Source organism: Scyliorhinus canicula, chromosome 1 (assembly GCF_902713615.1).
Source record: "Scyliorhinus canicula chromosome 1, sScyCan1.1, whole genome shotgun sequence".
Taxonomy (NCBI): Eukaryota; Metazoa; Chordata; class Chondrichthyes; order Carcharhiniformes; family Scyliorhinidae; genus Scyliorhinus; species Scyliorhinus canicula.
Genome location: NC_052146.1, coordinates 24,970,371 through 24,987,887, shown reverse-complemented (window position 1 = coordinate 24,987,887; position 17,517 = coordinate 24,970,371). Strand labels below are relative to the sequence as shown.

Sequence of the window (17,517 nt, the reverse complement as noted above, 5' to 3'; positions counted from 1 at the left end):
GATATTTGAGGAAGTAACAGAAAAAGGTCGATCAGGGTAATGCTGTTGATGTTGTGTTCTTGAACTTTCAGAAGCATACATGTTCTTCCTACTAAAATGCAACATACTTCTCTGTATTGAACTTCATCTGTCCACTCCCCCAACTTCTCTATGTCCTTTTGAAGTTCTACATTGTCCACTTCACATTTACAACATTTAATTGTTGTAAATTAAATTGTTGCAACACAACAGACTTGTGAGCTAAGTCATAGCTCATGGAATAAAAGGGACAGTAGCAATATGAATACAAAATTTGGCTGGATAATAGGAAGCCCAGAGAGTAATAATGGTCAAGGGATATTTTTCAGGCTGGAGGAAGGTTTGTAACAGTATTCCTCGGGGGTTGGTATTGGGAGCATTGCTTTTCTTGATATATATTAATTATCTAGATCTTTGTGTGCAAGGGATAATTTCAAAGTTTACAGATGACACAAACTTGAACGTATTGTAAACTGTGAACTTCAAAAGGCCATAGACAAGTTGGGGGAATGGGCAGATGAAGTTCAATACAGAAAAGTGCATTGTGATGCATTTTGGTAGGAAGAACATGGACAGACAGTATAAAATAAGGGGTAAAATTCTTGAATGGGTGTAGGAGCAGAGACACCCCTGGCTGTATATGTGCTTAAATCAATGATGGTATTAGGACAGCTGGAGTGAACAGTTAATAAAACACATAGGGCAGGACTTTCCATTGGCTGACGCTGAAATCGCAAAACATGACTTGGCGGAGAATAGGTTCCGATGCCAAAATGGCAGGGGGCACTGATTTGATGCCAAATCGCAATTCTCCGTCACCACAACAGCGACAGTAGTGCATTCCAAAACACATGTACACTGTCCGGCCTGGCTTTGGGGCGGCGGGCGGAGAAACATGACATGTAGACGGGGTGAACCCCCCCCCCACGGGACTGGGGCGGTGTCCAGTTACAGACTGCCATTACCACAGCCTGCGCACCCGACTGACCACCCACCATGGCCCCTGGTTCTGCAGAGTGACACCGGCCGCATGGGTGCCTCCACCCTTGCACTCAACCCTCCGCCATACATCTCCCCCCCCCTCCCCCCCACCCCCCGCCCCAGTCTGGTCGTCAGGGGCACGGACACACCCTCCCAGTAACGATCTTCGTGATATATACCTGCCGCACTACGGGGTGGGGGCCCTGGGTTGGCAGTAACAGCGGAACTGGTCGATGGGATAGAGAATGATGACAAACGGCTCTTGTACTCCGCATCGTATGACGAGGTCTGATTCCTGCCCACAGTAGCGCTTTACACCGTCCACCTGGATAATCCTTGCATGCGTCACATGGTCTCATCAGATCCTTGGGGGGGGCGCACGGGCCACCCTCAACGTCCGCCTATTTCCTCCCTGCACCCCTCTCTGGTCTGGCCAGCTCACCTCTCACACCCATCCAACAGAGCTCTGTGACAGGTTGTAACAGTGGTAACCGGTGTTTAATATGGCCAGATATATACAGCTTTGTGCCCTGGCCCCGATGAATAAACTGTGCCTGCACCGTGCCAACTTAACTGGTGTCTAACGTTCTGGCCATAGGGGCCATAACGCTACGTCTAGGTGGGTCTCCAGATGGAGAGGAGGTGGCATGCTGTGATACCCGCCCTGTGACCTGGGTAACCCTATTGGCGGGCGTCTTTTGGGGCAAACTGGCCTGAATGGGCCAGGCTATTGCTCGGATGTCCCAGGTGGTGTTGGTGCCGCCCTGATCCGCCCACTGCCCACCAGATGCATCAGGGCAGGAGGGCACAAGGGGAAAAGTCTGAGGTGCTGCGGTGTTCCGGCACCTCCCTTGCGGGAGTAACACGACTGGCCCCATCACCTTCTCCTCCCTTAAGGCACCCAATGGCCCCCTTACTACTCCATGGGTCAAGGGTGCAAATAGATCTATCCCCTAAGGATTCTCTGCCACCTGGCGCTGCCAGTCCTGGAGACCTCAACCAGGGTCTCCACGCCCATGGCCATGGAGCACAGGGAGTGGATCATCTCCATCTGGGATTGCGCCACATTACACTGCGACTGTGCCACCACCTTCTGGATTTGTGTCACATCAGCCAGTGACTGTGTCATCTCCCTCTGGGACTGGGCCATTTCCCTTTGGGACTGGGCCACAATGGCCTGAGCCTGGACAATGCCGCCGACGTTCCCAGTTATGATTTGCTGTGGCTGGGCCACGCTCAGGAGCATCGCTGCAATTTCCAGGTGCCTCTGGCACATGGTTGCGTGCGAGGCGGCAGCCCTGTCCTGGGCTTCGGTCAGCACCTGCACAGAATGCCGCAGGCCTTGGACATGCTGGTCCACAGTTAAAACCATCGCCCAAAATGCCTCCACTGCGGAGGCCACCTGTGCGGTGTTGGCATGGGTGGTACGCATTGTCAGTACCATCTTCTACTGGACTCCTCCAACTGTACCTGCGGATACTGAATGCTCGTTGACAACCCCTCATGCAGTTCCTGGCTCTGCGACTGCATCTCCACAATCGATGGGACTGTCTGTTCCAGAAGCCCGAAACCTGTCTGGTTGGCCTGCCCTCCGCCTTTTACCCCCTCGGGTTTTCCTACCTCCACCTGCTGTACCGGATCAGCTGTGTGGTGCGCACCAGAGAGTGTCCCAGGAGCTTCCACTACGGGCAGCACGGTAGTAGGGGCAGTACGGTAGCATAGTGGTTAGCATAGTTGCTTCACAGCTCATGGGGCCCAGGTTCGATTCCCGGCTTGGGTCACTGTCTGTGCGGAGTCTGCACGTTCTCCCCGTGTGTGCGTGGGTTTCCTCCGGGTGCTCCGGTTTCCTCCCACAGTCCAAACATGTGCAGGGTTAGGTGGATTGGCCATGCTAAATTGTCCTTAGGTTAGGTGGGGTTACTGGGATAGGGTGGATGTGTGGGCTTATGTGGGGTGCTCTTTCCAAGAGCTGGTGCAGACTTGATGGGCCGAATGGCCTCCTTTTGCACTGTAAATTCTATGATTCTAAAGTGCCCAACTGAGGTGAGTATTTCTGAGATGGTGGAGGGTGTTGGAGACAGCAGTGACGGAAAGTCAATATCATCCTCTGACTCGAGCCCTGGGGTCTCCTGGCGGAGGGCTGACATCCAAGCTGCTCTGTTCACTGCTCAGCTCACAGGGGTTGGGAGGGGGTGCTCCGTGCTCCAGCTGTGGCACTGGGGGTGGGGAACATCAGATGGACCCACCCCATCTCGAGCAACTCCTGCAAGACACATGATTAGACCGTGGGCCGGTGGGATGAGCGTGTGGGTGGTGTAGGGTGAGGGTGGCATGGGAGTGAGGGTGGTGTTGGGGGGCAGGGATGACACATGTATCATGGGGAACCGCAACACCCACTTCCTCGCCCACGGCCAAACTCCACCAGGGAGACATCCCTTTCCTCCGAGCCACCGGCCATATCTAGAGCCCTCTGTTCTGCCATGGTGAGGGGCCGCAGGTCTGGCAGTCCCCCTCCTGTCTTCTCCTGCTCCCGGCAGTTGTGGACGGCCTTCTCGCTGGCGAGGGTGGGGGAGGGGGAGGCCACAAACGATGGGACGACAGTGTTACGACAGTCTGATGCATGCAGCACAGGGGTGGGTAGCTGGTTTCCTCAGTGGCCACAGCACCCGGCTGGTATGGATGCCGGCATGTGGTGCAGAGTGGGGGTTCTGCCACATTCCGGTTGTTTATTTGGGGGGGGGGCCCTCCTTCCCAGGCTAGGGTACAGGGTCATCCACCTCCCCATCTCTGCGTCCAGTAGGGTCTCCAGCTCAGCACTGGTGAATCTTGGGGCCGCGTGTCTTGCTGCCATCTTGTTTGCTGGGATGGTTTGTGTGGGGAGTGTAGTATGTATATGCGCCTGCAGCTTGTCAGCTACCTGAGTGTCAATTGCGAAACTGGCAAATCGCGCACCATTTCTCATTGAAATCGATTGTGTTCCACGTGGCGCCGGTGCTAGCCCCATAACAGTAACGGTCCAGGTGCGACACCAGTTTTGCTGTCATAAAACTCCACGAATTTTGTGCTGGCGTCAACTTGAGCAAAGGAGGTTATGCTAAACTTATATAGTGGTCCTCAACTGGAATATTATGCAGAGTTCAGCCTACTACACTATAGAAAGAATATGAAGAGAGTGCAGAAGTGGTGTACAAGAGTGGTTCCAGGGATGAAAAAACTCAATTAGGAGGATAGATCGGAGACGTTCTCCTTGGACAGAGGAAGGTCAAGAAGAGATTTGATAGAGATGTTCAAAATCATGAGGGGGCTGTACAGAGTAAATACAGAGAAACTGTTCCCACTCATTAAAGGATCAAGAACAAGCTGGCATAGATTTAAAGTGATTTGTAAAAGAAGCAAATGTGATGTGAGAAAAAACTTTATCACACAATGAGTGGTTCAGGTCTGGAATGCACTGTCTGGAAGTTTGATGGAAGCATGTTCAATCAAGGCATTCAAAAGGGCATTGGATGATTACTTGAATAGAAACAACATGCAGGGGTATGGGGGAAAAAGCAAGGGAATGGCACTGGGCCATGATTCTTATTTGGAGAGCCAGTGCAGACACGATAGCCACCTCCTACACCGCAAAAATTCTGTGACTTCATGATAATTCCATGATATCTCTATCTCATTCCCAATGGTCACTGAACCTCTGATCCACACCTTTGTCACCTCAGGGCCTGATCTCCAATGTGCTCCTTATCAACCGCCCGAGCTTCCCTGTATATAGATTCCTGTATGCCACTTACACCGTGTCCTGTAATAAACACAAGCCACTTATCATGCCTTCCACTACTGAAACACTAACATTAGTGACTCCACATTGGCTAATGCGCTAATAAAATTCTCATCTTTGTCACAAACCCACCCATGGTTTTGTACCAAATTAATTTTCATGTTCCACCTTGGATCCTCTGCACTTCTTTATGGCTAACATCTAATCTTGCTTCATATCTCTACCTTCAAAACCACCTTTTCGCTTCCCACCCCTGCTTTTTAAATTAAAGAATAGGCTACAGAAGAACACACCGTTAACAATTATTTTTTTCAAAATTTTTTTCAACGTAGAAGTGCCTCCTATTTTGCAGCTTCTCCAGGCAATTTTACCTTTTTGTCAAATTTCCTGAAACAAATGTCCTCCTGTTCTTCATCACTAGTTCTTCCTCCAGTTGGTGAAGTTATATTTTCACTGATGTCAGAATTCAGCCAGTTCTGGACAGATGACAGCTTTCCGTTCCTGGAGCCGATCTCCGAATGGAAAATATTATCTGTGGTCTCCATTTCAGGTATAAGAAGCTTTGTAAAATTCTCATTGTCATTAATTGAGGCACACCTATTTGTTCTACAAACTTCAGTTTTCTTTCCGTCATATTGTTTGCCAATGCTTGAAAAGTTTTCCTGCTGCACTGTTTCATTGTGTTGTGTTCTAATTGTCCAATGTTTTTCTAATGTGCCCCTGCAACAGTCAGCTGTTACACTTGCGTTGGAATCTTTGCCACTTTCAGAGTCCCAGTCAGAGTCAGTGCTGGACGAGCAACCATCCATACGAGAAGATTCTGCCCTCCGTCGAGATACTCGAAGAGGTTTCACTGAATGGCCATCAACTTTCTTCAGTGGATCGAGAACAATAACCGCATCGGAGGCCATTTCTGTGGTTCAGAAGAAACAAAATTCAACATTAAAAACTGCACAGTAATTAGCAGAATTACCAACCAATCCCATATCCAAAAAGTACAGATGACTGTAATACTTCCACAACACTGCACCCACAAGTCACCTCTGAAATAGTGCTTTAACAAATGCTTTTGAAGGTATATTGACCTATTTAATTGACAAGAAAACATTACAACAGCCTGCTATTCCCAATGTAAAGACTAAGCAAAAAAATAGCATAAGGCAGGCCTGCCTTTAGCAAGGCAAAAAAGATAAATATGTGTACAAAATCCATTCAATGGGACAGACATTAGAGCTGAGCCCAAAGTAGGAGGAAGGTCAGCAGAGGAATTGCTCTGCATTTGATAATCTTTATTGTCACAGGTAGGCTTACATTAACACTGCAATGAAGTTACTGTGAAAATCCCCTATTCGCCACATTCCGGCGCTTGTTCGGGTACACTGAGGGAGAATTCAGAATGTCCAATTCACCTTGCAGCATGTCTTTCGGGACTTGTGGGAGGAAACCGGAGCACCTGGAGGATACCCATGCAGACACAGGAAGAACACGCAGACTCTGCACAGACAGTGACCCAAGCCGGGAATCGAATCTGGGACCCTGGTGCTGTAAAGCAACAGTGCTAACCACTGTGCTGTCGTGCCGTCCATTTGGTCTATGGCAGCCTGAAGCATGAACCAAATTCAGCACTGGGCCTCATCTAACTGGAAGCAATGAGCAGCGGGCATCAAACAGTGATCCTAACACAGCTTGGTGACTGTAGCTCGACAGATTCTGGCCTTTTCCAATGCCCAGCATTGGGTAGATTCTGAGATAAGGAGGGGGATGGAAAGACAAGATGGTGCAGAAAGCCTGAATCACAAGCAGTTGCATTGCTTTACACCACAAGTATTCAACCAGGGCAAGCACTGGACTTTGCCATGTGGGAAGCCCGAAAAGCAAACCCTGTTAAGATTGTTTGCAGGCGAGGTACCTCATTATCAGGCACTCAATGACTGACTGAGACCCAGCAAGAAGAAGAGAGAAGGCCTGCTGAGATACATTGCCTGTCTTTGCTTCTGCGCCCCATAACCACCAACCCTGCGCTCACTCGCCAGTGGCCTGCATCTCTTGGTTATCCTGGGCCATGGGTGGGTGCAGCAGTAGTCTTCTCCCCAGTGACACAGTTGAGCAATGTAAAGCTACCATTCTCTGATTGGCCAGCAGCTTTCAGGAGATGGGATTTACACCCAGGGTTCAATACTCAGTTCTGATTCTACTACGTGTTCTAGATAGGGACTGAGATCTAGGATCTCCAAAAGTATTTGGAGTACCTTGGGCTTTTGGAATAGTTTTCTGGCTAAAAATCTTAGTTCTCCCTGACTTAGGAAAGCTGGGGTTTCACTGGTTAGTGCTTTCAAACAGTTATAACCTGCCTGCTTACCACTGGCTGGGCACGAATGACAATCCCACAATCCTGAGGGAGTATGAGCTTCCCCAATGAGGGGGGGCAGAGAAATCATTAGCAGACTCCCTGCATAAATAGAGGTGGCCAGTTTGGAACCAGCAGAGAGAGGAGTGAGCAGCAAGGGAAGTCGCTGCTGCTGTTGTATATATATGTTATTGTAAATAAATGTTATTTTTTTCTAGCCTTAAAACTCGTGCTGGATTCTTTGTGGCCCTCACAAAACTGGTGTCGAGGGTTAAAGTGAATAGCTGTCTACACTGCTGAAGACACCTCCCTGGATTTTTGTTGGATACAGGTTGGAATTCGTTTTCTATGACACCATGCCTCTGTATGATCGTTTACATGTTTTTGATGCTGCGCTGGAAAGCTGGAACCAGTACGCACAACGGATAGAACATAGAACAGTACAGCCCTCGATGTTGTGCCGAGCAATGATCACCCTACTCAAACCCACGTATCCACCCTATACCCGTAACCCAACAAGCCCCCCCTTAACCTTACTTTTTAGGACACTACGGGCAATTTAGCATGGCCAATCCACCTAACCTGCACATCTTTGGACTGTGGGAGGAAACCGGAGCACCCGGAGGAAACCCACGCACACACGGGGAGGACGTGCAGACTCCGCACAGACAGTGACCCAGCCGGGAACTGAACCTGGGACCCTGGAGCTGTGAAGCATTTATGCTAACCACCATGCTACCGTGCTGCCCCAATGCGTTACTATTTCCGGTCAAACAACATCACTGAAAACGAGCGCCTGGTGGTCATATTGCTCACCGCCTGTGGCCCGCATACGTTTGGGGTGATTAGGAGCCTTACGTACCCAGCTGCGTCAGACACCAAAACGTTTGATGAACTTGTGAACTTAGTGGGGCAACATTTTAACCCATCCCCATCCACGATAGTCCAAAGTTCCCGGTTTAATACCACTGAGAGGACCCCAGGAGAATTCCTTGCCGACTTTCTATCCAGGCTACGCAGGATTGCGGAGTACTGTGACTATGGTGAGACCTTGTCAGAAATGTTACGCAACCGTTTGGTTTGCGGTATTAACAATGCGGCTATCCAGAGAAAGTTGTTAGCCGAGCCAACGTAGACTTTTCAACAGGCCATTCAAATAGTATTGTCCCGAGAGAGAGCAGAACGTGGAGTGCAGGAGCTACAAGGAATGGAGGTGCATGCCTTGGGGCGCAACCCCTTCCGTCCGAAAGCGTCCCCCTGCACCCCTGCGGTACCTTGGGCGAGGCGACATCCGGATCGACACCAGTGGCCGTCGGACATTCCTCTCCAAAGGGAGCCTACTCCAGAACCAATGGATGAGGAGCCATGTCCGTGTCAGACTTGTAGGCGCCGACCCCATCGCGGACGCTGGTTCTGGGGGCGCCAGAGGCGCCGTCGTTCCGACCGAAATTGGGGTCAGTCCAGGGGCCGTACCTTTCATTTGGATGAACCTGCGGCAACTACTCCTGAGGACGTGGAGACGAGGACGACTGCCTGCAGCTGCATTGTGTGGCAGCTCCCCGTGTGGCCCCCATTAAGGTGACAGTACGGTCAATGGTCACCCTCTTGAGATGGAGTTGGACACTGGCGCCGCGGTCTCCGTGATCGCCCAGAGGACATTCGACCGCATCAAGCAGGGTACACAGACCCTTACATTAACTGACACACAGGCCAGCTTGGCCACCTATATGGGGAACCATTGAACATTGCAGGAACTATGATGACCCGTGTTATTTATGGACGCCAGGAGGGGCGTTTCCCACTTATCGGGACTGGTTGCGCCATTTGCGGTTGCAGTGGCAGCACATCCTCCAAACAGTTTCTGGAGGGTTGACTGAGGTGCTAGGACGATACCCAGATGTATTCCAGCCAGGTTTGGGGGAAATAAAAGGGGCCGTAGCCCGTATCCAAGTCGAACCAGGCACCAGGCCTTATGCCTTGCTCGAGAAGGTAGAAGGGGAGTTCACTCGTTTGGAAACTTTGGGTATTATCAGGCCCGTCCATTTCGCTGACTGGGCAGCACCAATTGTACCTGCAATGAAGCCAGATGCCACAGTTCGCTTGTGCGGCAACTATAAACTTACAGTGAATACGGCTTCCCGACTCGACCGATACCCAATGCCTCACATAGAGGATCTCTACGCGAAGCTTGCAGGCGGATTCTCGTTCACAAAATTAGATATGAGTCACGCCTACCTACAGTTGGAGCTGGACCCTGCCTCCCGGCCATATGTAACGATTAATACACACCGGGGCCTGTATGAATATACACGTTTGCCCTTTGGAGTATCCTCTGCCTGCGCTATTTTTCAATGCGTTATGGAGGGCATTTTGAGAGGTTTACCGCGTGTTGCTGTCTACTTAGATGACTTTTTAATCACAGGGACTTCAGAGCAGGAACATTTGGAAAATTTGGAGGCTGTCCTTAGACGCTTTTCGGAGGGTGGAGTCCATTTACGTCGCACAAAGTGCGTCTTTCAGGCGAAGGAAGTAGTCAACTGTGTTATCGGGTGGACCGCGAAGGTTTGCACCCGTCGCAGAGAAGGTGAGCGCGATTCAACAGGCCCCCGCCCCGACTGACACTTTGCACCTTCATTCATTTCTCGGCCTCGTAAACTATTACGGGAAGTTCCTCCCCAATCTGGCAACTACGCTGGCCACGTTGCACCTTCTGCTAAAAAAGAATCACACCTGGGTTTGGGGTCAGCCGCAAGAAACCGTTTTCCGGCGGGTAAAACAACAATTGTCTAACCCACTATGATCCTGGAAAGCCTTTGCTCGTCACATGTGATGCATCCCCATATGGTATTGGGGCCGTCCTGTCCCACAAGATGGAAACGGGGCCGAGCGGCCTCCCGCACATTGACTGCAGCGGAAAAAAAGTACATGCAGAAGGAGGGCCTGGCAGTGGTCTTTGCGGTGAAACGTTTCCACTAGTACGTGTATGGCCGCCACTTCACTATCGTGACTGATCATAAGCCGCTGCTGGGACTTTTCAGACAGGATACCGCCCATTGCTTCCGCACAGATCCAGCGCTGGGCTTTGTTGCTCGCTGCATACGAGTATTCTCTGGAGCACAAACCAGGAACCCAGATAGGGAATGCCGATGCACAGAGCTGATTGCCTTTATCAACCGGCCCCATGTCAACCCCCACGACCGGTGAAGTGGTTGCAACCCTAAATATTATGGACACCTTGCCTGTCACGGCATCACAGATCCGTGAGTGGACCCAGACGGAGCCAGTCCTGTCAAAGGTTCGGCACATAGTCCTGTATGATGGGCAGCATAGACAGCTCCCAGGCGAGTTACGGACATTTTCCTCCAAGCTGTCAGAATTCAGCGTGGAAGACGGCATCCTTTTGTGGGGGACGCGTGTGATTGTCCCGGAAAAAGGGGCAGGAGCTGATACTGAGACACTTGCACAATGGGCATCCAGGTGTGACCAAAATGAAAATGTTGGCCCGGAGTTATGTCTGGTGGCCAGGCCTCGACACCAAAATTGAGAAGGTGGCCCAAAACTGCTCCATTTGCCAGGAGCATCAGAAACTTCCGCAAGCTGCACCCCTACATCACTGGGAATGGCCAGGGCGGCCTTGGGCGCGCTTGCATGCGGATTTCGCCGGCCCTTTTCAAGGATCCATGTTCCTTCTATTAATCGACACCCAGTCTAAATGGCTAGAGGTGCATAAGATGGTAGGCACAACGTCCTGCGCAACAATCGAGAAGATGCGTTTGTCTTTCAGCACGCATAGCCTCCCCGAGGTGCTGGTCACGAACAACGACACTCCGTTCACAAGTGAGGAGTTTTCGAGGTTCATGAAGATGAACGGCATACGCCATATCCGGACTGCCCCTTACCACCCGGCTTCAAATGGGTTGGCGGAGCGCGCAGTGCAGACATTCAAACGAGGCCTAAAGAAGCAGTCTTCTGGGTCGATGGACACGAGACTGCCTCGTTTTGTGTTTTCATACAGGACCACCCCCCATGTGGTGACTGGGATAGCTCCCGCAGAACTCCTAATGGGCCGGAGACTTCGTACCCGCCTTAGCATGGTTTTCCCGGACATTGGCGCAAAAGTACGCCGCACACAAGAACGGCAGTTTTTCTCGGCATCGGCCGATTCGGCAGTTTGCACCTGGTGACCCAGTGTTCGTTCGGAATTTTGCTGGTGGTGCCCAGTGGGTCCTGGCGTAATCTTTCGCCAAACGGGCCCTATCTCTTACCAGATGCAAGCCCAGGGACGTCTCCAGCGCAAACATGTAGACCACGTTCAGTCCAGAAGACTATCCCTTCCAAAGATTCCCCGCCCCTGGAGCTCATTTCTGCAGCAACAGAGACCAGACACAATAGAAAGTATTCCTCACAATCTTCCTCTGATGCCTCACTCAAAGCCTGCGCAGGTCGTGACAGAACCACGTAGAGATAGAGACGCTGAGATGACGGAGGCAGCAGACTCCGACTCCGAGATGGAGACACAGGACGCCTCAGAGGGGGAATCCTCGGGCCCACGGGCCGTGGACGTACACCGTTACGCCGTTCATCACGGAAACGCCGGTCTCCATCTCGTTACACACCGCCCGATCCAGCGCCTAGTGCAAATGGTGTCCGCCCTCGGCAAAACGAGTCCAACGCCCTCCTTCGCCAGTGTCTTCGGTGGATTCCTTGGACTTTGGGAGGGGAGGGATGTTATAACCTGCCTGCTTACCACTGGCTGGGGACTAATGACAATCCCACAATCCTATGGGAGTATGAGCTTCCCCAATGAGGGGGGCGGAGAAATCATTAGCAGATTCCCTGCATAAATAGAGCTGGCCAGTTTGGAACCAGCAGAGAGAGGAGTGAGCAGTAAGGGAAGTCGCTGCTGCTGCTGCTGCTGCTGCTGCTGCTGCTGCTGCTGCTGCTGCTGCTGCTGCTGCTGCTGCTGCTGCTGCTGCTGCTGCTGCTGCTGCTGCTGCTGCTGCTGCTGCTGCTGCTGCTGCTGCTGCTGCTGCTGCAGCATCTGCATCTGCATATATATATGTTATTGTAAATAAATGTTATTTCTTTCTATCCTTAAAACTCGTGCTGGATTCTTCGTGGCCCTCACAAAACAAACCCATCTTGATGAATATCATCATATATTTTACATCTCATCTCGACTTTGACAATCCTCAAACATCTCCAGGAAGAATGGGTCTGAAGATAGATTGTACCTTAAAACTGGTTCATTTCCAACTGAGCAAAGTAAAGTCACAGACTCTCCCATTTCACCCAGAGTGAACTAATGTATATAAACTTGCAATGATTCTCTAATCCTTCTCCAATTGGGAACAATTGTGCTTAATTGCTTTCATAAGTACACATAATTTTATTCACACACGATATTTACACTGCCCAGTAAATTCCTACCGGGTTTATGTTCTGGTCGGTGCCTTACTGGCCGAACTTTTATACCGAGGATAATAGAGATCCCCGCCTCTAATGGAGGAGCTGGGTGTCATAGGTCGGGGGTCGCCACTGACCTGGAAGGGGTGAGGAGCATAGTGTCTGCGGGGAATACAAGCCATCCTCCAATATTGTGTATGCCCATGACAGGGGTAACTACAGCTGCTGCCTGTCTGTCTGCCCAACAAACATTTCCAGAGCAGATCCCTGTTTTTGGTTATATGCTGAATGTCACTTTAACTCCCTTTGACTGGGCAGCACGGTAGCATAGTGGATAGCACAATTGCTTCACAGCTCCAGGATCCCAGGTTCAATTCTCGTCTTGGGTCACTGTCTGTGCGGAGTCTGCATGTTCTCCCCGTGTCTGCGTGGGTTTCCTCCAGGTGCTCCGGTTTCCTCCCACAGTCCAAAGATGTGCGGGTTAGCTGGATTGGCCATGCTAAATTGCCCTTAGTGTTGGATGGGGTTACTGGGTTACGGGGATAGGGTGAGGTGTGGGCTTGGGTAGGGTGCTCTTTCCAAGAGCCATTGCAGGCTTGATGGGCCGAATGGCCTCCTTCTGCACTGTAAATTCTATGATTCTATGACTGTGAGCAGCCTCTGGCTGCACAGCTGAAGGCTATTTTTAAGTAATTGGCATTGTTAATTATGTGAGCAATTCATAGCTGCAGGTTATGTTTGCTGCTTGCTCCTGTTGGTGGCTACAAATAACTGGTGGTTGCTGTTTCCTTCATTTTCTGTAGTGGGAAAGAAGGAGAATTTTTTCTAAGATACATGGGTCCTGGAACACCAGGCTCAGAAGCTGTATGAGTCCAGAAAGCAACCCAATTTTAAGCAAGAAGACGCTGCAGGAGGTGGTGTGTGACACTGATCCAAATGGGCCACCTGATGATGAGGTTGATTGAAGAGGTGCTGTCACAGAGTGCTGATGCTTTTATTGCTGGTGTGGTGACTGCTGCATGTAGATGGCACATCACCACACGCTGGAAGTCAAGGATTTTCAACTGCACCTTGAGTGCTAGTGCAATAGGGGCTGGTTTAGCTCAGTGGGTTAAACTGCTGGTTTGTGATACAGAACAAGACCAGCAGCGTGGGTTCAATTCCCGTACCAGCTGAGAATTCTGTGTACCCGAACAGGCGCCGGAATTTGGTAAATAGGGGCTTTTCACAGTAACTTAATTGCAGTGTATATAATGCACCTGTGATAATAAAAGGTTATTTTTTAAATATTATATGTGGATGCCAGGATTTTGTTCTGGTGAGATTGGGCCGTGTGGGAGGGCTTGCACAGGTCCTGGACAGAATGCCACTTAATGCCGTGGAACAAGTAACAAATTGATGGACAGATCATTTCGACACCAAAGTTCTGGACAAAATACCACATTTTTAGGTTTATCCTCCCTTTCTGTTGAGGAACCTGCAAGGTTCCTTGTATATGGTGTTTTTAAATTTTCAACACTTTGTTACTGTTAACTGTTTAATAAACAAAATATTCCCAAATGCATTCTCGTGGGTTCATATGCCATATCTCAGACGAGTGTTATTGCCTAGCATTCCAATCTAAATGTCAGCCTAAACATTTTTCCTGAACCCTGGAGGCGCAACTGGCTCGGTGGATGGGACTCAGAGAGGGTGGGACATGCAAGGGTGGGGGAGGCTCAGGGATTTGGAGGGAGCGGGGTGGAAGCCCTAATTGATTGGAGATGTTGTCTCCTCAGCGGCTTCCCTCGCGGTGCTGGTGGCAGCCCAGGCAGCCAGACACTGGACAAGGCGATAGCAGCATTGACACAGGTTGGTGGTGGTACCCCATGTAGACCCGGTCACACATCAGGCTGAGGAGACACCGAGAGGGGGACACCGGCGAAAGGCCAAGGTGTACAGGCTTCGTTGGTCATATGATGAGATGACGGACAGCATGTGCCACAGGAGACTCCACTTGAAGAAGGAGATGGTGCGGCACATGTGCCACTTCCTCACGGTCATGGCACCCTGTGGAGCAAGCGGAGGACACCCTCTCCTGGTGGCCATGGAGGTCACCACAGCATTGAATTTTTATGCCACCGGATCATTCCGGGGCTCGAGCAGGAACTTGTACAGCACCTCACAAGCAACAGCCTACAAGTGCACCTATGAGGTCACGGATGCCCTGTATGCCCTGATATCTGACTATATCAACTTTGAGTTGGACCAAGCCCATCAAGATGCCCGAGCAGCAGGGTTCTGCACCATCGCCAGGATCCCCAGAGGCAGTGTGGAGAGGAGTGGGCCTGGCCATTTTAAAAGGGTGACAGCAGATTCGGTCCTTTTCATCCTTGTTTTTTTCTCCCTCCCTGGAATTTTTTTTTTGGTTTTAACCCAGATTCTTTGCAGGGAAAAGGTTTGAGATGCTGAGAGGATGGCCAAAAAGGCTGTAAAGAAGGTTGCTGGTAAGAAATCTCAAGTACAAAGCCCGGTAAAAAACCATGAGGGAAACAAACAGAGAACATAGAACAGTACAGCACAGAACAGGCCCTTCGGCCCTCAATGTTGGGCCGAGCATTGTCCGAAACCAAGATCAAGCTATCCCACTCCCTGTCATTCTGGTGTGCTCCATGTGCCTATCCAATAACCGCTTCAAAGTTCCTAAAGTGTCCGACTCCATTATCACAGTAGGCAGTCCATTCCACACTGTAACCACTCTCTGAGTAAAGAGCCTACCTCGGACATCCCTCCTATATCTCTCACCCTGAATCTTATAGTTATGCCCCCTTGTAACAGTTATATCCACCCGAGGAAATAGTCTCTGAACGTCCACTCTATCTATCCCCCTTAGCATCTTATAAACCTCTATTAAGTCGCCTCTCAACCTCCTCTACTCCAAAGAGAAAAGCCCTAGCTCCCTCAACCTTTCCTCATAACACCTATCCTGCTAACCAGGCAGCATCCTGGTAAATCTTCTTTGAACCCTTTCCAATGCTTCCACATCCTTCCTATAGCGAGGTGACCAGAACTGCACAAAGTACTCTAAATGTGGTCTCACCAGGGTCATGTACAGTTGCAGCATCACCCCGCAGCTCTTAAACTCAAGCCCCCTGATAATAAACGCAACCAAACTATAGGCCTTCTTCACGGCTCTATCCACTTGAGTGGCAACCTTCAGAGATCTGTGGACGTGAACACCAAGATCTCGCTGTTCCTCCACATTCCTCAGAACCCTGCCCATGACCCTGTAATCCGCATTCAAATTTTTTCTACCAAAATGAATCACCTCGCACTTATCAGGGTTAAACTCCATCTGCCATTTTTCGGCCCAGCTCTGCATCCTATCAATGTCTCTTTGCAGCCTAAAACAGCCCTCCACCTCATCCACTACTCCACCAATCTTGGTGTCATCAGCAAATTTACTGACCCACCCTTCAGCCCCCTCCTCCAAGTCATTGATAAAAATCACAAATAGCAGAGGACCCAGCACTGATCCCTGTGGTACACCGCTGGTAACTGGTCTCCAGTCTGAAAATTTTCCATCCACCACTACCCTCTGTCTTCTATGTGATTGCCAGTTACTTATCCAATTGGCCAAATTTCCCTCTATCCCACACCTCCTTACTTTCTTCATGAGCTGACCATGGGGAACCTTATCAAACGCCTTACTAAAATCCATGTATACGACATCAACTGCTCTACCTTCATCTACACACTTAGTTACCTCCTCAAAGAATTCAATCAAATTTGTGAGGTAAGACCTGCCCTTCATGAATCCGTGTTGACTATCCCGGATTAAGCTGCATCTTTCCAAATGGTCATAAATCCTATCCTTCAGGACCTTTTCCATTAACTTACCGACCACCGAAGTAAGACTAACCGGCCTATAATTACCAGGGTCATTCCTATTCCCTTTCTTGAACAGAAGAACAACATTCGCCACTTTCCAGTCCTCTGGCACTATCCCCGTGGACAGTGAGGACCCAAAGATCACAGCCAAAGGCTCTGCAATCTCATCCCTTGCCTCCCAAAGAATTCTTGGATATATCCCATCTGACCCAGGGGACTTGTCGACCCTAAGGTTTTTCAAAATTGCTAATACATCCTTCCTCAGAACATCTACCTCCTCCAGCCTACCCACCTGTATTACACTCTCATCCTCAAAAACATGGCCCCTCTCCTTGGTGAACACTGAAGAAAAGTATTCATTCAACGCCTCTCCTATTTCTTCTGACTCCATGCACAAGTTCCCACTACTGTCCTTGACCGGCTCTAACCTCACCCTGGTCATTCTTTTATTTCTCACATAAGAATAAAAAGCCTTGGGGTTTTCCTTGATCTGATGCGCCAAGGATTTCTCATGCCCCCTCCTAGCTCTCCTAAGCCCTTTTTTTAAAGCTCATTCCTTGCTACCTTGTAACCCTCAAGCACCCAACTGAAGCTTGTTTTCTCACCTTTACATATGCTTCCTTTTTCCTCTTGACAAGACATTCATCCTCTTTTGTGAACCATGGTTCCCTCACACGGCCATTTCCTCCCTGCCTGACAGGGACATACCTATCAAGGACACACAGTATTTGTTCCTTGAACAAGCTCCACTTCTCATTTGTGCCTTTCCCTAACAGTTTCTGTTCCCATCTTATGCTCCCTAATTCTTGCCGAATCGCATCATAATTATCCTTCCCCGAATTATAAACCTTGCCCTGCCGTATGGCCCTATTCCTCTCCATTGCAATAGTGAAAGACACAGAATTGTGGTCACTATCTCCAAAGTGCTCTCCAACAAACAAATCTAACACTGACCCGGTTCATTACCCAGTACCAAATCCAATATGGCCCCCGCACTCTTGTCGGCCTATCCACATATTGTGTCAGGAAACCCTCCTGCACACACTGTACAAAGACTGCCCCATCCGAACTGTTCGACCTATAGAGGTTCCAATCAATATTTGGAAAGTTAAAGTCACCC

At 50.0% G+C, this 17,517-nt stretch overlaps 1 protein-coding gene across 3 annotated transcripts in view; it reads right to left on the bottom strand.

Moving 5' to 3' along the window:
• Positions 1 to 17,517, bottom strand: part of smtnb (smoothelin b) — a 563,126-nt gene that overhangs the window by 250,862 nt on the left and 294,747 nt on the right. For all 3 annotated transcript variants that reach the window (XR_005457667.1, XM_038774843.1, XM_038774931.1), the window contains exon 7: positions 5,146 to 5,687. Coding sequence is in view for 2 of the 3 variants with exons in the window: in XM_038774843.1 (XP_038630771.1) it covers positions 5,146 to 5,687 (542 nt within the window). In the remaining variant the exon portion in view is untranslated. The remainder of the gene's footprint in view (positions 1 to 5,145; positions 5,688 to 17,517) is intronic.